General features: G+C 39.0%; 1 protein-coding gene across 3 annotated transcripts in view; it reads left to right on the forward strand.

Moving 5' to 3' along the window:
• The first annotated feature begins 12,165 nt into the window (after positions 1-12,165).
• LOC306875695 (dynein, cytoplasmic 1, intermediate chain 2a) overlaps positions 12,166-20,997 on the forward strand; it is a 41,456-nt gene continuing 32,624 nt past the window's right edge. Inside the window, exons 1-5 of one of the 3 annotated variants that reach the window (XM_079426377.1) lie at positions 12,172-12,247; positions 13,461-13,641; positions 14,911-15,022; positions 15,609-15,723; positions 16,507-16,597. In XM_079426377.1, coding sequence (XP_079282503.1) covers positions 14,915-15,022; positions 15,609-15,723; positions 16,507-16,597 — 314 coding nt within the window. In that variant the 5' untranslated portion in view covers positions 12,172-12,247; positions 13,461-13,641; positions 14,911-14,914. Of the gene's footprint in view, positions 12,248-13,460; positions 13,642-14,910; positions 15,023-15,608; positions 15,724-16,506; positions 16,598-20,997 lie in introns of all 3 variants that reach the window. The other 2 variants (XM_079426378.1, XM_079426376.1) reach the window with 2 other exon arrangements.

Raw genomic sequence — 20,997 nt, forward strand, 5'->3', positions numbered from 1 at the left:
GGGTTTGTTGGCGGGTTGTCAACCAGCATTTAGATGCATAGCGCCACCTGTGCTGGAGTGTGAAGGGGTTTCAGTTTAGGTATAACTCTTTTTAACGATGTTTAATGCAGCCTTTATCACTTTCATGGATCTTGTTTTGATTTTGACACATTTCATACAGTAAATTGTTTGCATGCTACAGTCATAGCTGGGACAAAATAACAGCCTATAATCAACTGTTTCTCGACATAATTCGCATTATATTCTATGCTATGAGATGTATAATTAAGTTTTGTATGACTCATCCATAATCTTGTTAAAATTATCTGAACTTCTTGTGTTTTGTGAGCGTCCACTCTGTTTTACTTCCGCATTACGTGCGTCCTTGGGTCACGTGACTAATTGTGGCGTTGCTGAAGGACCTTTTCCTGTTTTCCGGGTTTCTCGGCAGCGCATTCATTGAGAATGGGAGAGTACCACAAATATATTTTTTTGCATTCCCATTTTCTCAAATAGCAAAAGAAAAAAGTGTTTTCATGACTTTAAAAAAAAGGAAAAAGTTTGAGAGAGGCTGATAACATGGAAGCATATGTGTAGCAAAATTCAATTTGCAATGTAATATGCAAAATATGACACCGCAATATGTAAAATGGCAATGTATTTCTGTATCTAAATTTACATTTTCCCATTCCATATGTGCAAAATTTAGTGCAAAATGAAAATTCAATTATATAATTAAAATTTGCCCTTTTCTACACTAGTTTTAATATGCAAATAAAAAAAACAACATATTTTAAAGGTTTAAATTAAATTAAAGGCAAAATTCAAATTCAAATATATTACCCAAATTGACTGTTCACCATGTCCAAGCAAAAACTGTAGCAAAATTGTAATTTAAATGCTGTTTTTACTATATGCATTTAAATTTAGAGGTAGGACACTTGGGATTGCATTTTCATTGTGATACCGCATGATAATTATAGCTAAATGCAATGAGAGCTTCAAAATGCATTCTGAGCCAAAGGTGCAGTAAAATGGCGATTTAAATGTCTTTTAATTTTCTTAAATGCATTGACACTTACATATATGACGTTTCAATTGCATTTTCATTAAATACCCCGCGATTAATATAGTTTAAACTATGATCATATTTATTATGATAATAATAATATGATAATATAATATCATATCATATTTCATCATTATAATATGATAATATCATATCATATTTGCATGTTATATGTATACATTTGTGAGAATGAGTAACTTTATCGTTAATTTGGCCATTTACTGTTTCGGAGTACACTAAGTGCAAATAGCCCGCCTTGTTGGCAAAGGCTATTTACACTAACTCCGCCTACTAAAGTGTGATTGGGATAGTCAACACTAAAAAAAGAAGCTAATTCAACATCAGTTTCAGTCGCATAGATGGTAAAGTGCACGCTTTTTGACACGATTGACCGAGTTCGAGCCCACCTTTTGCCAAACTTTTTTTCTCCCTTTTCAAATCTCATATTGCATCAGAAAGGCATTTATTTTCAATAAAAAAGTTGAAAATAAAAGTATCGGGTAGGGTTAGGGAGGGCTGTTAAAGATCTCTTGATCTGGAAAGCATCTGCTGTCTACAAATGTCTGACAGACGTCTTTCAGATTTTACATACATTCTAAATCATAAACATCTTAAACACATCTAATAGACGTCTATTTGACATCTAAAAGCAAACGTCCTATAGACATATTGCAGATGAGCAAACACCCTAAAACATACGTCTTCCAGATGTAAATGCAGACGTCAAATAGATTTCTCTGAGATGTATGTGGCATCCATTTAATAATTTGAATTAATTTACACTCAATACGTTATTATTGTGTACTGTTTTATAATGTACTACAATACTGAGGTGCAGATAATTGCCACTATTTGCAATAAGTAGTATAAATAGCAGAAAATCCTAGTGTAAATAGAATCTATAGCTATTTGCACTTAGTTTAAATAGCATATCGTTAAAGGGGTCTGCTACATGCGCTTTTACAAGTTGTTTGAACTTAAATGTGTGTTGGCAGTGTGTGTACACAACCACCCTATAATGATAAAAATCCACCCAGTGTTGTTTTTTTTTTGTAATCTCATTAAATGTTTTCCCCTTTCTTTTCTTTTTTTTGTTTAATGTTTTTGTGTTTTTTTGTTTTGCATAACAGGAACAGTAACACAACATACATATATCACATTGTTTTCAACTATTATCACCTACATTCATAATAGCATCAAAGGAACAAAAGCGGCGGGGGGAGCTACTAGAGGGGATAACTTACAAAACATTTCCATAGGAAAAGGATTCAATAATTCTATATATCCTTTTTGCTTTTTTATTTCTTATATATTCTAAATCTTCAATGTAATGCTTTGGTTCAATTTTAAATAATGTAATGTTAGGTTTATTGTTAGACAATTTTTGTTTGTGCATATTGTCAGGATCCTGGACTGTTTTGTTGTGTTTTTGCTCCTCATGTGTTCCCTGTGACCCAGTTTCTCCCCAGTCTGATTGTTTTCATTTGCTCCAGGTGTGTCTCATCGTCTTCCCCTATTACCCAGTGTTTATAAGCCCCAGTCCTTTCAGTTAGTGTTTGTCGGATTTTAAATGTCATTCCCTGTGTTTCCTACGTGTGTGGACTATTAATGATCGTGTTTGAAAATACTCCCCGCTCCTTGCTCCTTGGTGAAGTGTGACAGAAGATCCGACCGAAACCGTTACCTCCGTTTGTACCCTCCGTTTCTGTTTTCCCTCAGTGTTTTTCTTTCCATTGTGCTTCCCTTATGGATCCCTTCGTCCGGCCCAAATTCCTCCTCCTCCTGCTGGAGCAGGGGGACAGATCTCTCGAGGGCCATACAAGACTGTTCCTGATGTTAGCTAACACCACCAGCTACCTGGACGACGCCAAAGATGTCGTCCAAAGATGGTCCTCGAGAGGATTTCGCCGCCTTCGTGGAGTGGACTCTGGCGAGAAACGGATCGCCCCTCACAGTCTCCCCTGAGGATGATTTCGCCAGATCCACTCCAGACCCAGAGCCCAGCCCACCATCTCCCTGCGGTGCACCAGCCCGAGCCCACCGATGACGGAGAGCCATTTCCCGCCACGATCTGCGAGCCAGCGCGAAGCCGAGCGACTGAGCGGATGATCGCCCCGGAAGTTGAGCCCAATCTTTCAGACCAGGTGCGAGAGCCAGCGTCAGTGCCCATCACGAGGGAGCAAGCCGTGGACGGTGTGAGCGCGGAGTGGAGCTCCGTCCCCTGCACCGCGGCTGAGGGTGAGCTGAAGATAAATCTGGGACTGCTGGACAGAGAGGGGGCATCCGATCCTCCAGTGCCCGCTCCTCAAAAATGCCCTCCTGTGCCTGCTCCTCGCAAGTGCCCTCCAGTGTCTCCGCTGGTCCCGTCCAGCTTTCCTGCAACTCCACTGGTTCCGTCCAGCTCAGCTCCTCCAGAGCGCCCTCAAGTGCCCACTCCTCCAGAATGCCCTCCTGTGCCCGCACCTCGAAAATGCCCACCCTCTCCTACCTCCTCCACCGCTGTCGTCTGGCAGCCCCCCCGCTCGCCCTCAGCCCCCTATCTGCACGGTGCGAGCCCCATGGGTCTGCCATCCTCCAGCGTCGCCGGGGCTGGAGTATCCCTCACCTCAGCCTCCAGTCTCCGAGGCCCGGACTCCGCCTCGGCCCGTAGACCCAGTGGCTCCACCTCGGCTCCTAGCTCCCTCGCCTCCACCGTCACCCCTCGATCCACCAGCTCCACCGGGCTCCCTCGTCCCTCCGGCTCCGCCTTGGTCGGGCGTCGACCCGCCATCGCCTCAGGACTCCTCTACTCTGGCTGTGCCTCGTCGCTCCATCCCACCGGCTCCGTTGGGCTCCTTCCTCCCTTCAGCTCCACCTGGGTCCTCAGTCACTACAGCTCCGCTGCGGATCTCCGGGTCTCCACCTCCGCCTCGGTCGCCAGAGCTCTCGGCTCCACCTTGGCCCCCCGGATCCTCGCATCCCCCTGGCTCGTTGGCTCTCCGTCTCCGCCTCGGGCTCCTCCACCACCTGCTCCGCCGCCGTTGGTCGGCCCCTGGAGTCGGCGGCCATCGCTCCTCCATGGCTCTACCCTCCGTCAGCTCCACCGTGGGCCATCTTCACGGCTGTGGCCTGGGTCCAGCTGAGCGCCTCCTGGTCTCTGTCTTCTGGCCCCCTCCCGGGTGTCCGTCCTCCTCCTGAGCCGCCTCCCTAGTTCCCACCCGCCCCTCCCCTTTGGATGTTTCAATGGTGCGAGGACGCACCTTCCGGGAGGAGGGCGATATGTCAGGATCCTGGACTGTTTTGTTGTGTTTTTACCAATGTGCGGAGAACTGGCACATTCTGCGCTGTGGAACAACAGTGCCCACACTGTGACTTCTTCAGAAAATGGAATAGTCAGCCAATTATACAAAGCACTCCTGCAGGGGACCTCCAGCTTTCTGTTGCTGTGTATGCCACTGGTGCCTCTTTCTTCAAAGTTAAAAAGGTAGGTTTTTAAGGATTTTACTGTCTAGCCTATAATTTATGGTTGCAATTAATATCACTAAGATCCACCCTGAACATAAAGAAATGAACATATTGTCCCTGAAGTCATGCTAAATGAAAAAAAAAAATCCTATTTTCTGACCTTAGATATTCCAGGCAATGCAACTGAAAATGATCCACTACACCACCTTTCGAATTCATGCCCGGAGGTACATTGTTACGGAATGAACCCCAGGACGAAGAGAGGAAGGTTAGACAGATTTTATTAACAGCACAGCAGAATGAGCGGGTGGTTCAGGTGAGTGTTCAGGACAGGGCCAGAGTGGGACTCTTTTTCAGCCCTGGAGTTTCGTGCCTTAGACCGGCCCACTATGTATTTTGTTTAATTTTGTGGTTTTTAAATTTTTTTGTACTGGCCTTTTCAGTGCTGCCTTTGCACTGAAATTATACATTATACATTAATTATACATTATACATCTATTATACATTTTTGGACAATAACCTTTTTTTTGAGCAAGGTGCAGCTGTCAGGGGAGTCAAAAGATAATTATGTCATCATTGCCAATTAACTTCAGAAATGGAAAATAAGGGACAATTGTGGTTCTTTATCTTTTTCTTTAAGAAAATAGTGTTTATTCTTGTAGAAAATAAGTGTTTATTATTTAAGAAAATAAGGGACAGAATAAGGGACGTTCCAAATATTTGTACTGTACCATAATGTATGTATTATTATTATTATTATTTATTTATTTTTGGTAATGCATTTTTATTCTCTCTCGCGTGTAGGACCAGGAGATCGTGGACAGAGGAGCTGGTGAGATAATCCACTACAGGAACTTGATCGGAGCTTGGAGGATATGAAGACGATGGAGGACGAGGACTGGACGCTGGAGAAACACAGGAGGAAAGTACAGGAGACAACACTTGAAAGGTAAGTATTCTTGTAATACAGACTTGCGTGGAAAACGTATCTCAAACCCAGTTGCACACCGTTTCCAGGTAACATGTCTTTCAACCCGGAAACCGGAGCAAAACTTTGGACATCGGTGTGAACCTGAACGTGCACCAGATATACACTCAACTGCTAGAGATGGCCCAGAATGCACTCGCACTGTGATAGTCGCGCGCCGAGCGAATTCCTGCGTCTCGCCAGAAGGTGGCGCCCGCAGCTGAATCATCCATTCATTCATTTTAGAAGCTCGTCCAAGGCATAATACAACAAAGGTACAACATTAATTGTAAATTGACTATTTAAGGTTTATACATAATTCCGTGATAGAGTTCAAGATAAATCCTTCAATCTTACTACTGGAGCTGCCCGTTTCAAATGATTATTAAACCGCAAGCAAACTATGCAAAAGCGGCAGTCCTTCCGGTGCACTCGGTGTCCGAATTCACTCACTCACTCCTTCAAGTGAACTGTATGAGTGGACTAATGTAGGGAATAGTGAATGAGAGTATAGGGGGCGATTTCGGATACAGCCTAGGACTACAAGTTTACTACAAGTGGCACTAAAAACAGGAAGTAACACAAGAGTCCACACACAAGACAAACCACACAGACAGGGATCATGACAGTACATTAATATTTTGTCATTCTAATTTAGGGTTTTATTCATTCAAACGCCATTGTTTCAAAATATGGCTCTGATTAAGTTATGTTTCATATATAGCTATACTGTGTGTGTGTGTGTGTGTGTGTGTGTGTGTGTGTGTATATATATATATATATATATATATATATATATATATATATATATATGAACAGTAAAAAAAAAATTGAAATGCTGCTGAACTAAATATGTATACATGGTATACAGTAGATAACCATGTATTGTATATTCATATTTTTGGTTCAGCAACAGTACAATACATGGAATTTGTCCCATGTTATGCATTACAATTTTTCAGATATACACCTGAGTTAATCATAAACTACAGACAGTTTATAAATTATTTTTTTCTGAATTTCTAACAATTTTTTTAATTACTTCTGAGTAGGGTGACAGAAGTACGTGTGTATGTAATGCGGTGGTTCAGTACTGCAGCATTGGGCTTTGGCAGCAAACATTGACTTACATGTTTGCAGTGGTTTTTGTATCTTAGTGTCTGTTTTTTGTAAGGTTGTTTGAGACAGAATGGACTTTGTTATTGCGTACTGTATGAATCTGCAATAAAATATATCTGAGTCACACCTTATAGATGCAGCTGTTTTGCTCACATCTCTTAAACAGAACAAGGAAACTCTTTCAGCTGCTTGAAAGAAAGCTGGAAACTTGTTGAGCTGTTGTATTTGTCTTTTGTTCTGTGAGTAAATAAAGTGAAATGGCAGAAACCATTTTTTTCTCAGGATCAGTTCAGATGTCCTGTGTGTTTGGATCTACTGAAGGATCCAGTGGCCATTCCCTGTGGACACAGTTACTGTATGAGCTGTATTACAAGCTACTGGGATCAGGATAATCAGAAGGGAGTCTACAGCTGTCCTCAATGCAGACATACCATCACCCCAAGACCTGCTTTATATAAAAACACCATGCTGACTGAAGTGGTGGAGCAACTGAAGACTAAACTCCAGGCTTTTGTTCCTGCTGGACCTGAAGATGTGGAGTGTGACATCTGTACTCTGAGAAAATACAAAGCTGTCAAGTCATGTCTGGTGTGTCTGAACTCTTACTGTCAAAATCACCTCCAACAACATAAACACCTCTTCAAAGGTAAGAGACACAATCTGATAGATGCCACTGGACGACTTCAGGAGAAAATTTGTCCAACGCATAATAAACTACTGGAAATCTACTGTCATAATGACCATCAGTGCATTTGTTATCTGTGTATTTATTTATTTATTTAGTCATTTAGCAGACACTTTTATCCAAATGTGTACGATGGATAATCACAAAAATCATGATACTGCAGCAGCTGTACCAGAGAGGACAAAGAAAAATGTATGAACTGAAAGTCTGTCTGTCTGTCTGTCTGTCTATCTATCAATCATCTTTTAAAAGTCATGTTAAATGAGATGTGAAACATTTATTAGTATTTCTTGGGTTACTCAGTGCTGCATCAGTAGCTGATGGGAACACCCTCCCAGTGTGACAACTATGTGAATGCCCATAGAATCACACCAATTCACTGGCTGATAGCGCAAGCAATGCACTCAGAGGCTGACGTGCTGTATGAGCAAGGGGGTACGATGTTGAGGTCAGAACAATGTAGAGCAGAAGGTACTCAGTTAAACTGCATTTTTTGTGACAGTTTTCAACATCCAGAGCTTCTTCAAACCTTAAAGAAGGCTATGCTATCCAATTTCTGTGCTGCCTGCCTCACTTCAGCGGAAGTGCTCCCCATGATTTTCGGTTGCTAAAAGACTGATATTATGACACCAAAGTAGGATGGTGGTTTACCCCCGATTATGGGATTTTACGTAGGCTCCTACACAGCCACTTCTGACCCCTTTGTTGAACTGGTACAATCACTCTTGTCATATCACCTCCAGTCACTTCATCTGCCTCCACATGTCCCATGGCCAAACCTGCTACTTACTCTGGTGAGGCGTCTGAGTACAGTGGCTTCCTTCTCCAATGTTCCCTGTATTTTGAAATGCAACCCCAACAATTCGTTAATGAGAGAGCAAAGATCAATTTTATCATCTCCTTGCTGTCGGGATGAGCACTCCAATGGGAAAGATCCATCTGGGAAATCTCACTGCTACCATTGGATGGAACGAAACAACTCTCCTCTCTGCATTTCGTCGTGGTTTGAATCCTTCACTTCGTAAACAAATGGCCATTTATGAAGATAAAGTGGGACCGGAGAATTTCGTGCCTACCTCCTCCCGAGATAGACAGCAAAGAGACCATCTTCAGAGAGATCTTAAACTCCTGGCGCAAGGTGGTCATCTCCAATATCTGGTCGATTGGGAAGGATTCGGTCTTGAGGAGAGGTCATGGGTGGAAAGGGACGACATTCTAGATCCATCACTCCTCACTGACTTCCATCAATTCCACCTGGATCGGCCTGCCCTCAGAGGCCGCGGCCGTCCTCACCGTCGGTTACGGACGTCAGTAGACGCCGTGGGGGAGGGGGTACTGTCACGGAGTTACCAGCCACAAAAATTTAAAATGATTTATCTGCTTGGACTTTTGAGTTTCGGTTGGACAGTCCTGGAAGAGGAATTGAGAAAGAGGTTACTACTTCAGTTAAGTGAGCTTCCTGTGACTGTTTATGTTCCTGCTTACCTGTCCATGTTGGAACCCTGCATCTCGTAATAAAGAAGCTCAATTACCTTGTACTCAACTTGTTCATCTCGTTCATACTGTGACCGTAACACCCTTGCTCTATATGGGTGTTTGTCCTATAATTGATTTACATAGACTGCATAATCCAGTGTTTTCTTGTCAGCTGAAGACTAATCAATCTAATCAACTGTTTTCTTGTTTTGTGGGCCACAACAAGGGTGTTGACGCTAAGAAACAAATGAAGTTACATTCGGTGAAGGATGCAGTTTCTCTTACTTATAAAGGCCCTTGGGTTAAACTCACCTTTTGGCATTTAAGTTCACTGTTACACTAGAATTGTTGCTGCTTTTTTAGGCCTTATCTAAGTGCGCAGCAAACTGGGCATCTCTGCATATTTTGTCAGATTTTACAGTAGTTACAGCTACTATTTCTTCATAAAAACATCTGAGGATTGATGGTCCAGTGTTCCTTTTAGGTACTGTTGATGCCATTAGCCAATAAACTGTTGTGATTATACAGGGTCCAGACAATAAAAACATGATTTTTCCCATAGTGTCAGCTACTGGTGCTATATCTTGTTTCCATTACTTATGTTCAAAAAAGAGATCTGTACTCATAATCAGTTTAGTTTTAGAAATCCATTTACAGAAGTATAATGTATGCTGCTGCCTTATTATTTATTATTATAAATAACTATGTATATTGTCTTAAGTCATGATTAATTTAGTTTCTTCATTCTAATTCTTCATATTTGCTCAGCTTTAAGGTAGTTTCACACCATATAGACCACACATTGTATAGTCATTTCTAACACAGTTGTGTGTAATATTTCTAAAGTTTACAGTTTTATTGAATTTCCATACAGATCATTTTGAAAGAGAGACAGACAGAGTTCCAGAAGAGAATCCAGCAAAGAAAGACATATCTTGAGGAGCTGAGAGAGGCTGTGGAGACTCATAAGGTGAGTTTGGAGAAGAACAAAGGTTTGAGACTCTGCTTGGATTCTGTTTATAATTGTGGGTCACAGGCACCAGTGAGAGCTGATTGTGATGCATGTCCTAACAGCGCTCTGCAGAGACAGCTGTAGAGGTCAGTGAGAAAATCTTCATTGAGCTCATCCGCTCTATTGAGAAAATCCGCTGTAAGGTGATGCAGATGATCAGAGAACAGGAAAAGGCTGCAGTGAGTCGAGCTGAGGGACTCATCTATAGACTAGAGCAGGAGATTTGATGATCTGAGAGATGCTGAGCTGGAGCAGCTTTCTCACACAAATGATCACATTCTTTTTCTCAAGGTAACGTATCTGAAATACAGAAATGTGGTTTTAACAAGACCTTGCTATTAGATGCTTTTTAAATTTCAGCTTAATTACTAGAAATATGGAAAACCACTATAACAGGAGTGTTAGATTACACCTGAGGAGCCCAGGAGAACACCAAGAATATGATTAATACCAGAATGAGGCAACTATTGGAAATAAGGTGCAGATATAAACAAGCAAGATACTATGTGATTGTACAGGCCAGTGGTGGAAGTTTGGATGTCATTAAGGTTTTTTGTTTTGATCTTAATCTTTTATGTTTATTTCTTCCTGTAGAGTTTCCAGTCTCTCGCTGTATCTCCTGAATCTACAGATACATCCAGCAATACTGTTAGCTCTCTCCTCTCTTTTGATGATGTGGGAAAGTCCCTCTATCAACTGAAAGAAAAACTGCAGGATTTCTTTTGAGAGAAGATAGACAAGATATCTGGCAAAAGTAAAGACTTTCTTTAACACTTAGTCATCATAGCATATAAAAACATAGTTTTATGGGATACTTATGTTTGTTTATTTTCTTAGTAACATGTTGAAATTATTCCCACCAATGAACCCATGATCAGGGAAGAGTACAGCGTAAGACACAATGGAAACACACACACACACACACACACACACACACAAGCATTGGCACGTCTATCATTATTAGGACTTTCCACTGATTTAATTGTTTTTACACTGATCAGAGAGAGAATGCAAATAAGATTATATATTTGTAGCACTATTTGTGACATACAGCAGTTGTTAGGCCCACACATTAAATTCATTTAAACTGAATAAATTATTTTGTGTTTTATCTCTTTTAGATTACAGTAAATTCACTCTGGATCCAAACACAGTGAATGAACACCTCCGTTTGTCTGTCTGGAATGGAGTATTTAATGTCCCTAACGTAGTCCAGCAGTATCGTGATCATCCAGACAGATTTGATAATTATCCTTCGGTGTTGTGCAGAGGGTGTGTGTGTGTGGACGCTGCTACTGGGAGCTCGAGTGGAGTGGTGATGATGGTGTGGATATATCAGTGTCATATAAGAGCATCAGCAGGAAAGCAGGCAGAAATGAGTGTGTTTTTGGATGTAATGATCAGTCCTGGAGCTTGGACTGCTCTCCCTTACTTTACTCATTCTGGCACAATAACAGTTACACCGATCTTCCTGTACCATACGGTCGCTTTAGAATAGGAGTGTATGTGGATCACAGTGCAGGAACTCTGTCCTTCTACAGCATCTCTGACACAATGAGCCTCATCCACACAGTCCAGACCACATTCACTCAGCCGCTCTATCCGGGGTTTGCAGTTCACGGTGGATCAACAGTGAAAGTGTGTGATCTAACGATATAGATTACAGAAAGCTGACTGTAATCTATAAATAATGTGGCTTTAAGCCACAATGAATCAGTAACTGAAATGTTAGTGAAGTCTCTTATTGACTATTAATTAATACATAAAGTAGCTGAACTTAAATGAAGCTTAAAATATCAGATGTCAACAGAGTTAAACTATTAGATAATATAAGGATAATATTTGTTGTGATGCTTACACTGACTGTACTTGAAATGGTCAATGGTAGGCTACATTTTACAGTTTTTAGGCCTACCTTTATAGGCCTACTAGTTAGGCATTTTATTTTATTTTGAAATATTAAAATGTTGCTGTCCATGTGCTTGATTTGAGATATAGCCTATAGGAAGTTTTGCAGTCTGTTTTAGTTGCTTTTAGAAATGACACCCTAATTAAAATCTTAATTCATTCAAAAGCCATTGTTTGAAAATACGACTCTGATTAAATTCTACATATAGCCTAATGCATAATATGGAAATTAATCATATAATATATTAAAGATTTTGCCTTGTTTTGAAGATGTTATGCACCCTTGTGTCTGACTGTAAGAGCAAATATCCGACGATTATGTTCATAGGGAAGTTAATATTCGAGAGGATAATGTAACTAAAGCAAAAAGTTTACAAAAAACAATATCTGGGTAATTTTTGTTGTATGCCTTGCGAACTTTATCTTCACTCTCTTCCTTATTTTACATATTTGAGAAAAAAACGCCTTTTTGACATTGGGTAATATGGTCCTCCCCGGCACCCGTCAGACGCGCTTCTGCATCCGCGCACCCGGAAGCTGAGAAGTGCAACAAAAGCAGCGCTTTCTGCAGGCAATAAACACCCTCAGGTCTGTTCACAACATGCTTTCAGATTAGAGAAAACATTTCAGTAGTGTGTTTATGACACGAGTGAGCTGTTCATCATTCAGCATGTCACTTTTCATGTGTTGGGTGGAGTGCAGCAGTAGGTTTCTACCGGGCTGCTAACGTTACTAACGTTCATCACACAGCAATAACACACTAAACTCTACTGTGAATGTATGCGTATGTGTATATATATAAGATTAATTTCTGCCCTCTCACAGCACAACAGAGGAAGTATAAGTTATATAGTTCCTCTGTTGTGCTGTGAGAGGGCAGAAATTAATCTTATTCAGATAAAATCCTTTAAATCCGATTTAAGGAGATTTACAGTCAATGTTTTCTGTTCTTAGAGTAATTGAATTAGAGTATTTGACTATTTGTGCTGTGTGTTACCAGTGTTTGTGTGTATGATGTATAGGCCTAGTATTTTAACAGAAAAAAACCCCACCATCTGATGATAATCCCGTGAGTTGCTAAAAGACAGCTCTGTGTCTGTGCTTTTTTGCTATTCATGAAGGTCACATTTCTGAAAATGCCCTCTCAAATCTACAGAAAATATTTGCACAGTTAAATCACCCTTAAACTGTTTGAAACCACTGTACAAATGTAAATGTAGTGTCATTCATTAAAAAAAAAGAACCACACTTTTTAAGCAAACCTTTCACAATCATATGTTAATGTTAACAATCGTGTGTAATATAACTTGTTTGTTTGTTTGCTGGTTTTTATTGTATTTGCTATACTTGTATTTTTTTATTGTTTTTGCCATGAAAAAAGACTAAGATGCCAAGCACACTTTTCACAAAGAGAAGTTATAAATGTTAGATTAGATGTCAGATTTTAATATTCAAAATCCCGAAAGTTCACATTTAATAAGATGAATGACACCTAGTTGAACTCAAGGAGAAAATACTTAATATATCCATTTAAAATCACAAACATATCTGTTATGAGCAGGAAAAATGTTATGAGAAAAGATCCTGCAGTATTTGTTGCAATCATTTGCTGCTCTATTTTTGAAGTGTTCAGTGGCTGTATTGTGTTGTAAACTCCTACGATCACGAGTTTTGGTGTGATCTGATGTATCAGGACTCATGCAGATGGCAGAAAATATTAGAGCGAAAGATAAGTCTGTTCTGTAATCCTCAGTGAGAGATTACTGGACTAAACAAGGCCGTTTCCTCTTTGTTTTTCAAGTGCATGTTTTAATTTGGTCATTTAGCTCTGTGGAGAGAGTCAGGTGCTGCCGTGCACAAAAGACAGATTAGAGCAGTGAGCAGAGACACAAACGTGACTCTTGGACTGATCCTGTTAATCTGTCTGAAGAGGCTGGGACGGGCCGACAGACAGGCGGCAGTGAATGGGGTCCTGAGATCAGGTGAAGGGGGTCTCTCTTTCCCTCTACGGTTTATGGTTCTCTCTGAATATGTTTTACTATCTGCTGAGGATGTTAATAGAAATAATAAATAACTCAAGGTTTGTGCTACAGGAAAAGAAGAACCTAATAACATTTATTTCTTTACAGTAAGCAGCATTTGGTTAGATATGTATATGTAAGTCAAATATCTGTTTTATAGATTTACATTTTATCATTCAGCAGTCGCTTTGATCCAAATCAGCTTCTAAATGAGTAACACTAACACAAGTTTTGTCATAATGAGATGAGGGAAGTGCAATGAAAGACTGCAGATTATGCTGATCAGTTGAATAATGTTTTTTGTATGAGCTGGAATATTATTATTGACAGGTGCTTCTCACTTACTGTATCATATTTGATATGACAATTTATAATTCCTCTAAATTATCAACATGTACACTGTATCAACTTTGCTAAAAACCCTGTTGTACACAACTTTAATAAACCTGCCGTCTGATTGGTAGTTTTTAGAAAGTAAAAGGGCTTTTAATATAAGTGTAAAACTGTTGTTGTTCACGTGTCTTTTTTCTGTGAAATCTTTACTGATTTTTAGAAAGTAAACATGAGAATAACTTTTATATTGTTAGTAAATGTTAAGATGCGCAAGTACTGAACTGAAGCAACTTAGGTTCACTTAATTATCCATACATCATTTGGAAAAAATCATGTTCAAATGTGAATATCAAATATAATGCATCAGGTTTATAGGGAACGTTTATTTGTTCATCTCTAAGTTATTATTGTTTTGTTTTGCATCATAGGTTTAGTTCCCATAATAAAAACTACAGAGCTTTGATCATAAAATTAAGCATTTGATTATCTTAATGCAACATATTATTAGGAGATACAGAATGGCATCTGCTATTTATATACATAAAGCACTCTTATATTGTTATTAAGATCATTGATTTAGCCTACATTCCAAGCTATCAGAATTTCATACTTTTTGGCCATATTATAAATAACATCTGCACCAAATTGCTTTATTTTGCTCAGTTCGGGCTTCTGAATTGTTTTTCTCCTTGAGTATGAGCCCCATATTCTCACTTCATCAAGTCAAGTCACATTTATTTCTATAGCACTTTATAAAATATAGATTGTCAAGCAGCTTCACAGTTTAACATGAAAAAAAGTTTCAATTAAAAAAAGAAATGTATACAGAAAATCCCTTCATGACAACGTTCTGGCTTCCTGACACTAACTTGAGTTTTGTCTGTGTGTTTTGTAAAGCATAATGTCGGATAAAAGTGAACTGAAAGCTGAGCTTGAGCGAAAAAAACAGCGTTTGGCTCAGATAAGAGAGGAGAAGAAGAGAAAGGAGGAGGAACGCAAGAAAAAAGAGGTGAAAACACGCCATACTTTACTTTTTTTTACTTATATTAATATTGTTTAAGCAATCAATCCTCCACCAGAATCTTCAGCTCTAACTGCAGATTTTCAGGCACATTTCATGAATGGTCTACAAAAGAGCCTGAAATTACAGATTGTTTTTCTTTCCTTTTCTACAAATAGCCAGCAAGTTCTTTCAAACTTGGGAGGTTAAATACCATATCTTTTATGAGTTATGTTTTGATTGTTTTCTACTGTTTTCATACGAGGTTAGGTATTTTTTTATTCATTTGACATTTGCAAAGTTCCTGATTGTTAGACAGTGTTAGTTTCCAGTTATTGATAAACTTACTTTTCCCATTAAAGAAAACAGACATATATGTTCAGTCATTTTTCTTACAATAACTTTAGTAACAGGGTTGAGTGGGTGAGTTTGATGAATGCAGTCAACACTACAATTTGTGTCAACATTGAGTAAATGCAGTAGGAGGGTTCCTGGTGGAAGTAAATAGAGCCAGATTGCTGGTTTTTGTTCTTTGGGAACGATAGAAATTTAGTTTTTTGATGACATGTTTGATTCACTCTGTTTTGTTTGTCAGGCTGAGCTGAAGAAGGAGGCCGTCCCACCGCAGGATGATTCAGACCTGCAGAAAAAGCGCAGAGAGGCTGAGGCTCTGCTACAGAGTATGGGCATCACACCAGATGTACCTGTGGGTAAGTCACCTACACACCTGATCCACATCCACTGTAGTGTCAGTCAAACATCTAATATAAAATATCCCTAGAATATCAAACTGAGATCCCTTTATGCATCAGATGACCCCTTGCAGTCTAAGTCAATAATATGCTATGTGAACCAGATTTTAAGCTGACATTTAACAGCATTAGTTCCTTGAAAGTGCTACCAACAAACGGAGAAACCCAGTGTAGTGTACCATATTGATTGAACACAAGGGGGCAGAAGTGCACCACAGTAGTTTTGATGGTGGGCAGCTAATTTCATCAAACACTTAGCTAAGATGTAGTATTTATGATTTATTTTATATCTGAACGCTGTACATATAATTATTTATATGTATTGTTAAAATGGGCTAAAAATGTTGACAGTCTTCGTCAAAATTTACAGCAGTAAATTCAGCTTTTCCATCACAAGTTTTAAAATATATTAAGATAGAAAACTGTTCTGAAATTGTAGTAATATTTCTCAATATTATTGTTTTTTATAATCAAATGAATAGCCTTGGTAAGTGTAAGAGACTTCTTTCAAAAATATAAAAAATCGTATTATTCCAAAATTTTGACCAGTTATTTGTATACATCTGCTAAAAATCATCAAAACACCAGTTCATCAGAAAAAACGTCTCAGAAAAGTGAAGTTAGTGAAGAGAAAAGCTCTAGTAACATTTGAGTCCACATGCATTAAGTGATTGAATTGTCCAAATGTTTTGGAGGGCACTGTATGTAGATGAAAGTATGTTTATGTCTTTCTTTCTTTAGTTCCTACACCCATGTCTCCTACGGCCAAATCTGCAGGCACTCCAAGTGAAGCAGGTAGCCAAGACTCAGGAGACTGTGCCACCGGGCCAAGGTATTCTCTCTTTCTCTCTTTATAGTACATATGGCAGGTCTGATCTGATTGGCACTGGAAAGATTTGTGGCTTTAGCATTGCTCGAAGGACAATCCTCCAGTGCAAGTGTTGTTGTATTTTTGTGTCTGTATGCAGGTCTGAGCAGGTAGGGAAAGATTCTTCTGAATAAATCTCTGTTATTAGCTTCTTTTCACCTGTAACTAAAACAGAATTTATTGCTGGAAACCCCCTGAGAAGAAAGAAGGGGAAACATGAAATCATTAGCTCTGTTCCAACACCTAGTGAGCAGCCCACTGTGTCTGTGTTTTCCAGCATCATAGATGCACTCTTAATGCAAAGGCTACATCTACAGAGAAGCTTATCCCAGAATCCAGTCTAGTAGGCCGAACCACAAAAACACCACAGGATTTTTCCATTGGCTTTTGAATTTTTGCGGAAAATAAAATTTGCGACCAACAAAAGTCGGATGTTCATCATAATAATCTTCACAAAAATGAACTACACCATCTACTGATTTTTAACATCATCCCCATTGAGCTTTTGACAACTCTTTCAGTCTTAATTTAAAAAATAGTTTCCCTGAAATTTTGAGTTAGAATAGATTGCAAGTGCAAATTATGAACACAGGGAGGCAGTAAACCCAGACTAGTGCGTAGACGAGTTTTCCTGTTCAGTGTGAGTCTATGACATCCTCTGTAGCCCTATTTAACACCTTGCTAGCAACTGCCTTTTTCAAGTCAAGTAAAAGTTTTTAAAAATTAAAGGAAGATGTAACTGGTGTATTGTATGTTGAAGAGTAAAACATAAAAATATCTCAATCTTTTATGAATCACAGACCTTATTTCAGGCATTTAACCAAAACCCATTCACTTTGAGAAGATGGAACTGGAAGTGCTAAAATTGTAATTTGTTTTCCGCACTCTGTTGCTTTAATGTTGCTCATCCTTAATGTTATATCTGTTATATCTGAGAGTAAAACAATATTGTCACTGTATTATTGACAGTCAAAATAGAGGGAAGACTGTCAAATGTTTTGTGGGGACACAGGCTAGAATTGAACCTGCATAACTTTTCTGGAGCACATAAGCTAACCACTAGGCTCCAACTAGTAAAACAATATGAATATAGAAAGCTTATAGAATGTAAGTGCGATTTAGCTCACAATAAGACCTGTGGGAGCAGTGTAGAGCTGCTGTAGGGAGTGTTTAACCCCTGATTACAGCAGAAACTCACACACACACTCACAGATGCCCCCGGGGCTCCGTGTCCACTCATATCCCGCACCGCTTCATCACTTCCTACACACACGCAGGTCATGTTACCAGCTGCACACACACATTCTCCCTCATCACAGTCATACTCCCACTTAATGCACTCATGACCACACACAGCCTCTGATTGTGCTTCCGCTGATGTGGGGCAGTTTAGTGTCATGATCTGTAAAGATTTAATTGTCGTTTTAATATAAGCCAGCAGTCGTCTTTTATATTGAAAATAACTGAAAATAAAATTCATTTTATTTTGTAAATACATATTCAACTCCATATAATGAGAAGACTGAAAGTATTTTAATGATGCATTTGGCTTTGAAACTAGATTGCTTTGTTTCAGCAGAGTATTTGAGCTATTGAGAAAAGTTTAGAGTCTTCTGTTCACCAAAACAAATTTTGTTTAAAGAAATGTAGTTAAAAATATTGTACTACTAGCATTTGAAATAACATTGTATTGTTATATATTAAAAATTTAATTTTTACCTGTAAAGGCAATGTCCCATTTTCAGCAGTGTTTTTCTACTTCTAAAACCTGATGAAATCCTTCTGTTGTTGAAATTTGGTGTTTGATGGGACCTTTCTTAACAGTTTTAAATGTTTGTGCTACTAAAAATTGCTTTTAAATCTCTCATTATGCAATATTATCAACAACGAACTTGTTTTCTTTCAGTTTGCACAGGATTTGTATTTCTTTTTGGAACTGATGGATAGGCCTCATTGATCTGAGATTATGCACTCAAATTATTGAATATACATACAATATTTGGTAATAATATAGCACAACAAGATAGATATAAGAAATTTTCTGTAGGCTCATCATTTTTTCCTGAACAACTAAAAATGTTGTCGACCAGAACACAACATGAGGGTTAATGAACTGTGGAAATCACAATACAATGTCTTTTTCTATCAGGAATGGTGAAAAAGAAACCTATTTCTCCAGAAATGCATCAGTCTGTTCTTTCCAGAGATGAAGGCTATTTCATGCACCACTGTCTTGTCAAGCAAACTGGACATCAGTGTCTTGAGAAACAGACGGTGCTCAGCTAGTATTACACACCAGCTTCATTTGGAAAATTGAGAAGAATTTTTATAAATATAGAGTGTTAGAAATTTGTGTTTTGAAATAGGAATTCTTAAAAAAAAAAAACCTTTTTAACTGATGCCCTCTTATTTTTAACTGCCATATCGATGTTTTATACCTTCTAATTCCCAATGAAGACCGGCCATCTTCCTTTTTTGTTTTTTGAATACCCTGTTTGACTCAAAAAAAAGGGAAAAAGGTTGTGTGTGTCGTTTAATGTTTATTTTAAAATGAACTGTACTCAAGTTGGTTTACTTCAGAAAGGTCTCGGAGACACCTAAAACTAACCAATTGTGACAAAACCCTACATTTACACATGTTGTAACTATAGCTCAGTGGCACGTTTTTTAAACCGCCGTGTAGAGCTTACTTATTTTGGTGACAGACAGCTTTTTGCCCAAACATTTCAGCAATTTAGTGACTAAATAATATGCAACACTATCTGTTGATGTATATAAAGCAGGCTTTCCATGTCACTTCTAGTATTTACTTACAATTCTCTTATTTGAATTAAGTCTATGATGGTGTCATTTAAAGTACGTGTGGTTTTCTCAAACAGCTGTGATCAGGTGATTTATGTCTGGTTCTGTACTGGAGAAGTGTGGTGGTCTCCTGAACATCAGAACACATGATTTCCTTTAGAAACAGAGCACCACATGGACATCTGGTTCTCTTTCTGACTGTGTTGTGTTTGTCTCGTGTGTGTCAGTATAGAAGCTTTTCTTGTCTCTAACTGCTCTGAAGAACTATAACACTGTTTTTAACCACCTTTAATCTAACAGCCTCTCTGTCTTGCTGTATCTCTCTCTGTGTCTGTAACCCTGTCTCGTGGCTGTGACACTAACAGGACGCTGCACTGGGACTGTGACCCCTCTACTCTTCTGCTTCACTCTGAGCTAGGGTACTGCACACTTTCTGTTCATTAGGGCTGTAATCAACCAAAGAAAATCTTGGTCGACTGAAGTCCTGAAACTTTCGACTAAAAATCGACTAAAAATGACGTTGTGGAGAAAAAAAAAAACGTACGTTACATTAATTAGATACGCACTGTGCTCAGTACTTGGTAGCCTTGTTGTCTGCCTAAATTAATTATAAATAAACATAAAAAACTAATAGGCTATTTGCAGTATATTAAATCGTTTTTGACCTAATTATTTTGCACTGAAATGAGTCTGACACACGAGTCTGTCGTCTCTGACAGCGGTGCATCAGGTGCACCTGCGCAATATCATAGCCTGTGATTTCTGAAAACAGTACTATGTTGTCAACTAGTGATATCACAAGAACTTTTGAGGAATGTGCAACATAATTTAGAAAATTATTTTTGTCATATGTTATAAGTATAACTGTCAGACACTATCATTTCAGCCGCTCTGCGCAGCTCGCACAGAGCGAGGCTGAACATAAGAGCTCAGCTTCGCGGCTGAGACACGAATAGACTTAAAGCTTTTACTCTTAATAAACACAAAAGGCGCGTCCACTTTAATAAAAAAAGAATATTTATTAAACAAACAAGAGCAGAAACCAAATAAAGTGCATAACTGAACAATAAAGCATCTTAGGCTCAAAACTAACACAAACAGTGGGCACAGCGCAATTGCGCATTCCAAATAAAAAAATGGGTTTGTCTGGGGGATTCTACCGTCATTACGGATGTGTGCGCCTGCAGTTATAAAACGATTATTACACTAAAATATTGAAATATGCCAATTCTGATATGTTCATGTAGCCTACTCAAAAACAGACAGGGCAACCTAACGCAGACAAGTTAGCTTACCGCTTTCAGATGATACGTCATGTTTGTCGTCGAGCTGTGGAAAGCAAACTGTTGCTTGCAAACTTTGCATTCAACCTCTTTCCCGTTATTAAGTTATTATTAAAACAAAATGCTGCCACACTGTCGATTTTTTTGTTGTTGACATGTTAGAATAGGACTGATGTATATTGATATGTGTTCCAAACCGCTGAGTCCACTAGCTTATTATTAAATAAATAATATTTAGCATCAAACCTTCTAAAGCCTACTTATCTGTCTCTCTTCTCC

This window comes from Barbus barbus (assembly GCF_936440315.1).
Source record: "Barbus barbus genome assembly, chromosome: 10".
In the NCBI taxonomy this organism is placed as follows: domain Eukaryota; kingdom Metazoa; phylum Chordata; class Actinopteri; order Cypriniformes; family Cyprinidae; genus Barbus; species Barbus barbus.